Source organism: Scophthalmus maximus, chromosome 6, assembly GCF_022379125.1.
Source record: "Scophthalmus maximus strain ysfricsl-2021 chromosome 6, ASM2237912v1, whole genome shotgun sequence".
Taxonomy (NCBI): domain Eukaryota; kingdom Metazoa; phylum Chordata; class Actinopteri; order Pleuronectiformes; family Scophthalmidae; genus Scophthalmus; species Scophthalmus maximus.
In genome coordinates this window covers 25,074,897-25,087,622 of record NC_061520.1, presented here as the reverse complement: position 1 = coordinate 25,087,622, position 12,726 = coordinate 25,074,897, and the positions used below count along the sequence as shown (strand labels likewise).

General features: G+C 45.6%; 1 protein-coding gene across 2 annotated transcripts; it reads right to left on the bottom strand.

The window, feature by feature from the left end:
* Positions 1-4,277: 4,277 nt before the first annotated feature.
* ldlrad2 (low density lipoprotein receptor class A domain containing 2) lies at positions 4,278-12,135 on the bottom strand. Of its 2 annotated transcripts, none has more exons than XM_035631329.2 (5): positions 11,748-12,135; positions 9,565-10,050; positions 7,691-7,840; positions 7,324-7,461; positions 4,278-5,379 (listed from the first exon to the last, which is right to left on the bottom strand). In XM_035631329.2, the coding sequence occupies exons 1-5, from the start codon at positions 11,830-11,832 to the stop codon at positions 5,075-5,077; spliced, it is 1,164 nt and encodes a 387-aa protein (XP_035487222.1). In that variant the 5' UTR covers positions 11,833-12,135; the 3' UTR covers positions 4,278-5,074. The 2 variants fall into 2 exon arrangements, with proteins under 2 accessions (XP_035487222.1, XP_035487221.1); XM_035631328.2 differs by having other exon boundaries at positions 7,324-7,464; positions 11,748-12,132.
* Between the last annotated feature and the right edge of the window lie 591 nt (positions 12,136-12,726).

Below are 12,726 nucleotides of genomic sequence, written 5' to 3'. Positions count from 1 at the left end.
CAAATGCGTAATTAGTCTGAGACCTTGATTTCCAAGAGGCGTTACCAACGGACGCAGAGGAATCATGTGACGTCGTCATCTCATCAGAAGAGAGCAGAGAGGAGATGACTGTGATGTCTGTGGTGTGGATTCCACAATATCTGTGAACCAGTGCATCTGTGGGAGAAATTCTAAGATATCAGATACTTTGAGTCACATGCTCGTTCATCAGCGGCAGCCATCTTGGTGGTTTACAAAAGTCGCTTCTCTCCGCGTCACGGTATAAACCCCGCCCACTATCAGATAATCGCTTGTGATTGGGCCGGCAAGTTTTTTGCCGGAGGAAATCACTTCCCAAGGGAAGAGATCCAGACCGTGACTCTGGCAGAGCAAAGAAATGAGCTCCCAGAATGCATCTGGGTCCCAGGCTAGTATTATCCTGCAATTAGTAGAAATCTCAAAGTAATCATCATCAAATCGTTGAAAATCTTTAATTAACATTTTTTAGTTTTAAAAAAATGAAATGAACCTGCTTTAAAGCTACATTATATTCGTATCAGGATTGAACGGTGGGGGCTGGCCCCCTATACGCTGATGTCCACCACTGACTCACGGGGTGATGGAGTCACACCACTATTCAGCCGGCTGAGTCAGCGGCAGTTTACAGGCAGTGATGGCCTCAGTTCCTTTTTCAGAAAAGCACCTCGAGACAAATCTAGCGACCGTTTGGACAAACCTCAGCTACTCTCCATATAAAGGAGAGTCACCAGCACGTCCCCACAATCGCGAGGCTCACGTCTGCATTCATCTACTGACAACTCTCTCTCTCTCTGACTCATCATTTTACAGTATTAATAAATACAGGAGAAATCACAGCACAGCTGTCGTCTTTAACGTACTGTGTGTGTGTGTGTGGTGATTTGGCCAGATGTCGTCTTGATGGTCCATGTTTCAGACTCGTTCCACTGTCTGACAACTGGAACAGAAAATAACATGTCAATGGGAACATCTTTATTGTGAATTCAGCCGTATTAAGACACTAACCAAGGAAAAAATGTTTCTTCCAACATCGTGCATTTGCTTGGTCCAGTCTGCACGGGTTGTCAGTCAGGAAGCCCAGGTAGCACATGTGTGGATCTATTATGATGACCAAACTCCAATAAATGAAAGTTAACAACAGGAATAATTAAAGCTTATACAAATCTGATTGATCATCATCATCTGACAGCTCCGAATCTGAATCTCCCTCAGCCATCTGATAAGAATCCTCTCTGCTTCAGTTCTGGCACATGTACATTGAGTACATTACGATGGTCCTGGTGTCCACTAGAATTGACATTCGTAAAAGTGCAATTTTTTCCAAAACCAAAATAATGTAACTGCATTCAGAACTAGATATATGATTCCTAACATGTTAATAAACAAGAACATATATGGTTATTATAGTAAAAAACACATTAGATAAACAATATTTGACTTACATCTCACGCAGTGTTCTCAAAAATGTGTGAACTGCTATGTCATCCATTTTGGATGAAAGGAAAGAGGAAGAGGAAGCATTGTTAATATGAAAATATGGATGAATATTTCTTCAACAATCCTAACTAAAACAACCTAAATCAGCCGCAGACTGTCAAAGTATTTATTCACACGGATGTGTGTATGAAATCGGCCTGGAAACGGTGGGACCCACCGATAAAAAGAATCTGAGGAAATCAGAGAATGTTCATGAAATGTACATTCAGCTTCAAGTCAAGTGTGAGGAGAGCCTTGTTGGCAGGAGCATCCAGCTGGAGAGATGACCTTCTCCATGGAGTGACGCGTATGGACGTATGAGTGTGTGTGTGTGTGTGTGTGTGTGTGTGTGTGTGTGTGATGAGAAATTCACATTGCATTCCCATACAGTCTGAGCAGAAAGAGACGGATCATGAAGTCTGCATGCTTTCCATGTGCCGCAGCCTGGAAACACAAGCCGTACGCCTTACCAAGGACACTAGTCAAAATATGTAAAAACACAGTAGTGCAGGCGGTTACACAACACACGGCAGCGTGAGGAAAGGTCATGGAGCTAGTCCATCTGCAGGATGCCACAAAGAGAGTTTGCCCGGTGAACACAGGTTGCCCCTCACATGAAGCATCAATCTTGGTACGGTGACCACATCTATTTTACTCTGTACTGTACATGAGGTACACATGTGTACTGTCGCTCTGGGCTGTTTGATTCCAGTCAACTTAAATAGACGTAACAGTACTGTGGTCACTGTCAGTGTTTGTATCAACTTAAGTTCCATCGTGGATTTTCCAGTTGGGTGTGGAGGAACCTGAGTGACCTCAACCCAAACGAACATGCAAAAACAAATGCTGATAGCGCAAGATAACGAGTTATCATTTTGTTATAACAAATTATTATCTCGTTAGCTCGTTATCCTGTTAAATATTATAAGTTATAAGAGGAAACAACCTTTTGTTTTCTTATGATAACAAGTTATTATTTCGTTATCATGAGAAAACAAGAGCTTTGTTATTTCGAGATAACGAGATAATAAACTCGTTATAATGAGATAATAACTTGTTATCTCAAGATAAAGGTATTAAAAAGAAATTGCAACCCCTGCCGTTCACGGCTACCGTCCAAATCACTCCAGCAGGGTTTAAAAATCTTTCAGAGAGCCTTCAAAGAAGAGTGGAGGCTGTATCAGCAGATCATATAAGAATTATATTTCCAGCACTCAATACAGTATGTGAGTGTCGTGTATAAAGACCTGATGAGCTTCACTATCTCAAGTTAAAATTAGTTATATTCAATTCAACATGTCTCAACTTGGCTCAGGATGGGCTCATCTCATTGTTGGAACTGTTGGGTTTCTATATTATATTACTATGTTACAAATAAAATGAAATTGAACTTTGTCGTTTCGTGAAATAGCAAATTATCATTAATGGTTATCATGTTATCTCAAAGGTGACATTATGCTCATATTCAGGTTCACACTTTTAATTTGTATGACACTTAAAAAAAGGTTTACATGCTCTAATGTTCAGAAAAGGCATCAGTGTTCTCATACTGCCCATTCCTGCAGCTCCTCTTATCACCCTCTGTCTGAAACGCCTGGATTTATTTTAGCTCCGCCTCCCGATAAACCCCAGTCTGCTCTGATCGGCCAGCTGGCCCAGTCTGTTCTGATTGGTCAACCAATTTCAAAATGTGTAGGAAATGACACGCCCCTTCACCAGAGAAGTGGAGATTAATAATAATAATAATGAATCTCAGATTGCAGGCGGGGTTACCCCCAAAAGAGTCCAACTGTGACATCACAGTGGGAGAGAAATCTGAACCAGTCGTTCAGAGCCAGGCTGTAGGGTTTAGACAGCTCACGAACAAACGACCAGCAGGCTCCACAGATACACACATGTATGTGCACAAACACTGAAGAAGTGATTTTTGCATAATATGTCACCTTTAATGTTTCAGTTTCACTCCTCACAAATGTGCCCCCCACTACTAGTGATTCACACTTTCTACAGTTTGAGTCATCTATTTGACCTGAAAATGATTTCTTGTTTGAAGAGTTCCTTTTCTTTGTATGTTTATTTTGTGCACACATGCTCGGAAGTCCACACTTATATACACACACAGTTCATCTCTACAACCTGTTGACCGCTAGATACTGGATGACTTGGTCCGCCGCTGTCCAGATTTCACTTTGGCTTGTACAGTGTGAGGAACAACAGTGGACTGCTGCGAGGAGAATGTCTCCAGGGGAGAACAGCTGCTGTCACCAGGTGGTGACCTTTTAGTTCTGTGGCTGTGTCCTCAACATGTGACCTTTGGTCAAAGCTGTGCACTGGAACTTTAGTGTCACTGTGTGACTACATTGTTACTACATGTACACATTTATACGAAACAAATATATGAGTAAGAACTGTTCATGCTAACTTACCTAACACATGCCACTGACTGTATGTCTCACACTTCACTAGCATTCTCTCTAACAGATGGTGCTTCCACTAAACTATACGAGACAAACTTCAACACAGGTCATGTGAACACAAATTTTCTTTAAAGTCACCCTCCACTCAAAAAAGTGTTTTTCTTCTGTGTCTGTCCTCTAAAATGTCTGACGTTGACTACAGGGACTTGAATCTGGTGTTTTCACATTCCTCTCCTGGAGGAGGAGATTTCTGTCACTTCTCTGCACTTTGAAATTCAAACCAATCCTGTTCAAGCTAGATTTGGTACGTCACAAATACAGAAAAAACAATCGCTTTTCGAATCGAATATGGAAATGTGAGGCAAAGAAACCGGAAACTTCCACGAGAGGACGACAGGTGTGTCAGCAGACAGTAAGCGTTAGCATTAGCAGTTAGCAGCCACAAGAGGACAGCAGCTGTGTTAGCAGACAGTTAGCGTTAGCAGTTAGCATCCACGAGAGGATGGCAGGTGTGTCAGCAGACAGTTAGCTTTAGCATTAGCAACTCGCGAAAGTTTGATGGCTGAATCTCGCCGATGTCGTCTCTAGCCATCTTGTTGCGCACATTCTTCCACCGGTCAACCTAGCAGCGAGCAGCTGTGGGGGGCGGGGCCTGTGTTGTTTGCATATCATGAATATTGATAGTCTCAGAATTCCTCAATGAGGGACAGAGAGTGGATGGTTTCCAGCCCCATTTCAGAGGATTTAAAAAAATTTGGGGGGGTAAACAATTTTATACAAAATAGACGATTATTTTTGTATTCTTTAAAACGTGACTGGAGATGGTCTTTAAATGATTCCCTTAATCCTTTCCTGTCGGATACATTCATCAATCATACAATCCATAGTCACACTGTACCCTGCTCTACCTTCCTTTAACAACGGAAACACAAGTCTCATCACCTGCGTCGTCACATTGAAAGCACACAAGCCACAGGACAACCAATTCCCTTGAGCTCTGCTCCTTCCAGCGTGGTGCACCGGACCACGTTGGTTCGGCACTTAAAAAGGATTCACGGTCATGTGAAACTGCCTCGTGCGGCAGCTGTTCATGTTCACCACTGACCAAAGCTCAGCGTCACTGTATCCACGTCTTTTGTATCAGTTCCACGGCCTCCTCCGCTCTAAACAGCCGCCATGTTGACGTTCTCATCGGCACCGTTGTCGGTGGCTGCCGTGCCCGTCGGGATGCCGTTCGCGGGTGTGTGCGGCGTGACTTTCGCCAGCCGGTGCTCCTTGCTGTGGATGCAGCTGCGGGTACACAGCTGGCAGGAGGCGCAGGCCGAGTTGCAGCAGGGTAGGAAGCGACAGATGCTGACGCGCCACAGGAACCAGCCGGGCGACCAGCAGCACCAGCACAGCACCACGCCGCCCGCCACCACAGCCAGGATGATGTAGAGAACCAGCAGAGACGGGGAGGCAGGAGAGTCTGGAGATTAAAGAGGCAGGATGGAATTCTCTTCATTCACATGGCAGCCATATTGAATTACATTATTATACGGTGCCAGACTGGTGCCAGCGGAACCGCCTACAGATCAGTACAGGGACAACCACGGACCTGGTGGTGGATTTCCGTAGGCGCAGACAATTCTGATTATCATTACCATCAAGCCATGTTTGTTGAATGGGGCCTTTTTTGGGGTGATATTGTCTTGACTGACTTGACTTGAGCCAGAGGTTTCTGGAGAGTTAAAGGGGCAGTAAGCGATTCTTAAGCAATACACGTTTTGTAAAAATCTGCACTATTTACTCGTTTGAGTAACTGTTAAATATTGAACTTTAGATTTAAATCCTGAGCAGGAAATGGTGAGATTGGTGCTGAGAGCCACGGACATGGTGCGGGGAAGTCAGGAAGTACTGAGAGATGGACAAAACTATTGTTGGCCATTAATGTGTAGTTAATGACAAAATGAAAAGATAGAATCTCAACAGCCTTATTATTTAATAACATATTGTTACATTTTACAAATTCATTTTACTCTCAAAAGAGTCGTGATGTCACTGGCCTCCGTGACGGATACGGATTATTATCATTCCTGTGTAACTTAAGTGTTGCTGAAATCCCTTCAAACTTGGCACATCTCCAAGTCAAGTGGAGTCAAGTGACCACACGTGATCAGGTCTGTACTTGTACTATGCAATGACCATATCATTTTGTTTTTAGCAATGCACTTCCTGTGCCTGGTCTGGTGGAAAATAAAAAAGGAAGAGGAAATCAAGATATTTGACACACACAGACACACACACACACAGATAAGTAATTTATCTCTGTGGGCGTTTACAAATGTTCTGGCGTCGTGGACAAGGCCAGCAAATGTGAACTGAAAAAAAAATGTATGAATGAGTATATAATTCTGCTTACACAGATGACACCAACTGAGTATGTGGTCCTCAGTGTGGCCCAGGACACAGAACTGTGGCCATATGATGCCCAGACCACCAGCTCTTAGAGCTGTCCAATTGTGCTTGGATGTCCCAAAATGATAACGATAAAAAAGGGGATTTTAGCATCCTTCGTTTCGGTTCCCTCTGTTCCCTGAACTTGCAGAAGTGTCAAGGTGGTTTGTAATTGAACGTGGGGGATCTGCACGTCAAAGTTTTTAAAATCTTGTGCTGAATGTGAGAACACAAATGAACTGTACATTTTATTTGCCTCTGATTGTGGCAGTTTCTTTGAAATTTGGTTTCATTGGATTTTGGACCAACATTCTGCTGCTGCAATGTTAATGTGATCTAGGCGTTAGTGTTGGCACTGGACGTCAGTAATAAAAAGAAGATGAGAATAATGAGATAATGAGAATCCTCCAACAACACTCCTAGATGTTGTCAAGTACAATTACCTTTGCTCTTTTACCCAAAGTAATGAAAAACATTAATTTAATAAATAAAAATCTGAAAGATAAAACGAATGAAACCACTGTGTCAGTCAGTCGGTTCACCCGGGCCGTGGTCCCTCGCTGTGGACAGACCAGCGTGTATTCAAATGCGTATCACTAATAAAAATCTGCCAAGTGCAAATCCCCCCTTCTCCCGCCCTCTGCTGAACAGTCCGAACAGAAGAACGGCTGTTTGCTTCGGCCTGCCAGGTCTTAAAAGTCATCAGAAGCTGATGGGCTGCAGCCCAGGCGGTCTCTGTTTGCACCCCTGGCGCTGGAAGAGAGACAGAATCATCAAAAGGCTGCGCTTTGCTGTGAACATCCATCAACGTACGTCAGCTCTACACCCAGTCATCAAGCTGCTTTGCATCCAAATGAGCATTTGGTTAATCTGCTGACCGACTGACCGACCAACTGCAGGACAACAGCATAGTGCATTAGACAGTGAGTTGCTCTCGCCTAGAGAGGGACGTTTTCCTGCTGGCTGGATGACTCACCTGTTGCTGACTCGTGGCTGGGAGCGTTGTCTGGCATGCCACAGTTCATATGGGGTGGAAGTGGCACCGTGGGTGGGCTCACAAAAGGTGGGGGCGGGGTGGCTATCGCTGGTTGGGGTTCCGGAGGTAGAAGCTGACCTGCTGGTGGAGGACAGAATTGGGTCAGCTATCAGAGGTAAGAGAAATGTCATCTGGACCTACAAAAAGCACCCCCTTTAATTTGTTATGGCGCCTCAGAATCCCAGAATTCTCTCCCGACATTCTACTGAGATTTTGAAACTCAGTTTTAAAGTGTGGGATTTAGCGAGAGCACTGCCAGATCAGGGGTGAAATCAGGGAGTGTGTCACAAGTGATCCCATAACCTACCTTTGCAGCCAGTGGTCAGGTTTTCTTCCAGGTCGCTTCCATCCCCACAGTTGTCGATGCCTTTATCATCACACACCAGGCTGAGAGGGATACACTTCCCATTCCTGCAGGTGAAGTAGGGCTCGCTGCTGCACTCGGACTGGTTGAAACCTGAGGGAAGGAGGATGAGGACAATCAGGGAATCTGTGCAAACGAGGAAGGAGTTCACCTGGGGTGGGCTTGGGTTTTTTGAAAGATAGACAGCAGCAGCACCATGGCATTCAGATGAGATGGGGGGGTCAGGTGGGTTAATATACTTAATCAATCAATCAATCAATCAATCAATCAACATTTATTTATATAGCGCTTCACAGCAACCACAAGGTATGCAAAGTGCAAAGGCACGATCACCCCACTGCTTACACCTCGACCTCGGGACTTCTAGGACGAGATGACCGGAAGACCGAAACGCCCCGTTGTACTTGCGGGGAGTTAAAATATCTGACAGATAAGCTGGGGCCAGAGTCTATGTACTAAACACAGTGAACAGAACAAAAACGTAACAACAACAACAAGCTGGTCAGTTGACACTGAACTGAGCCAACGAGCCTCAACTAATTCACAGAGGTAAGACGTGTACACATCAAAATCACTGAAGATATTCACCAGAATGTCAGTAGCCTACTGGCTCACAAGGCCAACAAACGGGAACAGTCCAGTACATAGACGGCCCCTTCTTACCACTACTTCATTTTAACGTCAATAAATGAACTGCAACCGGAAACAGAGCTGTGAGTGAACGTAGCAATAATATGATTTGTGGCAATTCACCGAAACGTTACTCGTTGGTTTGTGAACTGCCATTTTGAAACCTTGAGTTTCACATTTTGACCAGCCGGATGTTGGGTTGGGGGTGAATCAGAATGAGAGCTCGTCCATTGCACGCCCACCTACACCTGAAACCAGGAACCGATTGGGCGGACCAGCTGTCAATCACGCCGTATCTACGCTACAATGCTTTAGCGTCTATTTTTCTCTAAATAAACCATAATGTACAAAATGAACATCATGCTGTATTGAATAAGACTTGAAACTAGCAATTGAGACCATAAACTCCTCAGGAAAATGTTTACTGACGTTATAAATAAAGTGAGAAGTAGAGCCATCTTCCCATAGACTTCTATAGAAACTGACTTCTTTTGCAACCAAGGAGTCGCCCTCTGCTGGTCATTCCAGAGAAGACGGCCTTCAGGTACTTCCGCAATGGCTTCATTTTCCAGACCTGGTGACTACAGGTGCGGTCGAATCATCAAAATATGCTAAGGAAGTTTTCTAAATCCTCCCGGACGTATTTCTTCGTCAGCCATGATTAGAGCTGTTCTGATTTTTATATACAGTCGATGCTATGAACCCACTAACTCTGGGGTCCTAGTCCTCAGCTGTTACCACCCCCTACTGACACAACAAGGGCATAACATGACACGAGACCAACGATCTGAAAAACAAATCACAGAGGGATGACCTACGTGCTCGGAAACCAGCTCTAGGTGTTGACCTCTGAAGTTAAAATCATATTTTCATCCGTCCCGATCTCGTCCATGTCCTCTCTGGAATCGAGAACTGACGGAGATCGGTTGTAGCGCTGGACAACTTTAATCGCAGCACGGGACTCAAGACTCGGGGCTGCATGAACCAGCTCGAAGGCCATTTATCACTTTACAAAGTTTCTAAAGCATTTCACTTAACACAGTCATCTTAATGTAAATGTTCTAATAGTAATTCTAATAACAGGAAACTGGGAGCGTGTTTTTAGGACAAGAGACTGTGGCTCGTGTCCTTTTCCCAAGGGGACTAAAATCCTGTTCTAACCGTAACCACGTCTGCGTCTTTCTTACCCAGTCGGAAGGAGGTGAAGTCCCCCACAAAGTCCACTCTGGGCTGAGTCCCCCGGGTCACCAGCCTGAGGGTCAGGTAGTTTCCCGTGGACAGCACGGGCCGGGGCAGGCTCTTCCCGCAGAGAGGAGGGCCGAGAGGAGGCGAGCTCCTGTCCCGCCCATCGTAGAACTGAACGTACGAACCAGCATGACATGGGTCACCTGCGCTTTCTCCGGACGTGGGCTCCAGTCGGGGGTTGAGCGCGGCGGGGTCGCGAGGGGACTCGGGGAAGAGGGGGGCCGGGCTCAGAGGGGCCACCCGCAGCAAACTGTAGACCAGGAAGAAGCGGAAGTGGAACTGGACTTTGTCCTTGGGAGAGATGGCCTGCATGGTGAGGTGGCAGTCGGTGCCCATCGTCACAAAGTAGTACTTCTTGGATTCCTGGTGCGAGTTGACGATCATGCCGTCGCCTCGGATCATCTGGCCGCAGAAGTCCACCACGTTCACTGACGGGGAAAAGACACCTGAGACACAACCCTCACACACAAAGTGACACAATGATTCACGTCTAGAATGAGTCTAAATGCAAATGGACGACTGTGTGTGACGAAGAACATGGTATATTACTGATCTCAAAGGAGACGCCGACTTGTCTCTTTTACATATTACTTCTCCCTGTTTCTTATTTTGCGAATCAAAAAGCTGGATTGATAATGAAACTATCTGCAGGTTAGGGTCCCACATTGGGATGAGAGGCAAGAATCAAGACTCTGACTTCCGGATGCACCACGACTGAGCATGTTCACAGGTCCTTCAATGTGTCTTTATAAACCAAACCACTCCCAAAGTGAACTTTAGTAGACTGGTAGATGTACACACACCTAAATCAGCCATGTCACGAGAGAGGCGACAGCTTGAGCGGCAGCTCACCGCTCATCTCCGGTCAGGACCAGGGCGGAGGGGCGGGCACCGGGCAGATCTGGCTCCGGCAGCCCACACCCGGCCGCCCACTGCCCCCTGCCTCTTGGGCCGCAGGCCAAGCAATGAGAAGATTAACGACCAACCCCTCGGAGTTTATTAGCTCCGTCTCCCTGGGAGACAACTAGATCCTCCCGCACCGACCTCCAGGAATGTCCAAAAGCCTGGGAGCCCCTGTTGGTGGGAAGCGGCTCATCGCCTCTCCGCTGCACAAGCAAACACAAAGCCCCAGAGACTTTGTTCAAAACACGGAGGGACCAGGGGGACGCCAAGTCGCCAGTAAACCTTTTTTTTTGTTTTTACGGGCTGAAAATTTGACTCTTTTAAACACTGTGACTGTAAACGGAGTCCATTTCAGAGAGCGAATTCAGAGGGTGAATGAGGGTCAAGGTCCTGAGTGACACACGGCACTGAGAAGTGTCCCTGAGGCGGCATTGTGTGGAGAAGGTCGGTGACCTCGCTCTCCATCCATGTGGTACTCCAACACGCCAGTCACTGATGTGATGGGGCTGCGGCCGGGCCAGGACATTTACAAATGTATCAAATGCAATTCTATATCACAATATTGACACACACAATATATTGTGGCAGATTTCAAAATGTTCATATGGACTCACAGCGAGAAGTACCGCAGTGTGAACTACCGTTAGTACTGAAACTGTACGTGACCAGCACCTTTAAACATTTAAACTCATTTCATGACAAATTTACTGAGATAGTCATGTCGAGAGCTGCGACACTTAATCGATGAATCGATTAGTAATCGACTAGTAAATTAATCGCCAACTATTTTGATAATGGATTAATCGGTTCAAGTTTTGGTTTCAGGTTTTATGAAAAAAAAAGGTCAAAATTCTCTGACTTCAGCTTCTTAAATGTGAATATGTTCTGGATTCTTTGCTCCTCTGTGACGAGAAACTGAACATCTTTGGTGTGTGGACAAAACAAAACAATATTATTATCATCGATTAATCTGTCGATTATCTTCCGGACTAATCGATGAACTGTTACAGGTCTGAAAACATCATCTTGGAGTTTCGGGAAACACGATCAACATTTTTCACCGATTTTATGGACCAAACAAACAATCGATTAAATAATCGACAGATTAATCGATGATGGAAATAATCGTCAGTTGCAGCCCTAGTCATGTTTTACACAAAACGCTCCTCCAGAGCGCGCACACACACACACACACACACAGTCCACACGGTCCCACTCTCACCGGTCTCGACGGCCGAGCAGCGGACGGTGCTGAGGCGGAGCAGGAGCAGCAGCCCGACCAGGCGCCGCCAGCAGCTCTCCATCATCCTGCGCCGGAGGACGCGCTCACAGACGGGACTGCGCGGGCCGCGGGAGCTCACGTGGAACGCATCGCGTCGACGCGCCGGGCGCTCTGCTGTGCGTCATGGACGCGTCTGGTTCGGGGTCTCTGTTCCGGCTGAACTTTCCCCCGCGCGCGCCCCCCTCCCCTCCCCTACGTGGCCTGTCGTCTCCATGACGACGCCCATCCAATCAGCCGCCAGGCCTGCGAGGAGCAGCTCGTGTAAACTTCCACAAGTCACTCACTCGTCCTTGGAGTCAGACTCCACAACCTGTCTGTCAGGAAAACATCGGGCCTCCTCCAACCAGCCCACGTTTACATCTGTGAAAGACTGTAAAGGAATTTAATATGGAGAAGGTCACAAGACTATTTTCTCTCCATCGTTTACTGCCATGATTAAGTGTCTAATCATTATATTGACATCTAATCAGTTCATATTTGGGTCCAGGTGAGCGTCGGTGCCGGATACGAAGACATTCAAAAGTTCAAGGGGTCATTTATTGTCATTAAAGTAAAAAACAGTCAAAGTACACACGATGAGATTCTTTCTTCGGTAAAAAGTAAAAGAATGAAAATATTAAAAGAGGAAGTGCACTCTGCATATCGTGTATGCAAAGTACACGTGGCAAATACATATTTGAAGTACTATGAATAAATAGAAAAACTAGAAGAAGAAAGAAACGCATTGTTAAAATGTTGAAATATTCAGCCAGTGATCTAGAGTTCAGTGTTCCCTCGAGTTTGTCCTGAGATTTTCCAGTTTACTTCATTGGTTCGTGGACTGATGACGTGGATATAGAATAAACCTGACCCGAGTCTTATTTCTGTTTCAAACAAATGTATAGCAGCGTGAAAAACATTCGTCAGATCGACCCGTCGA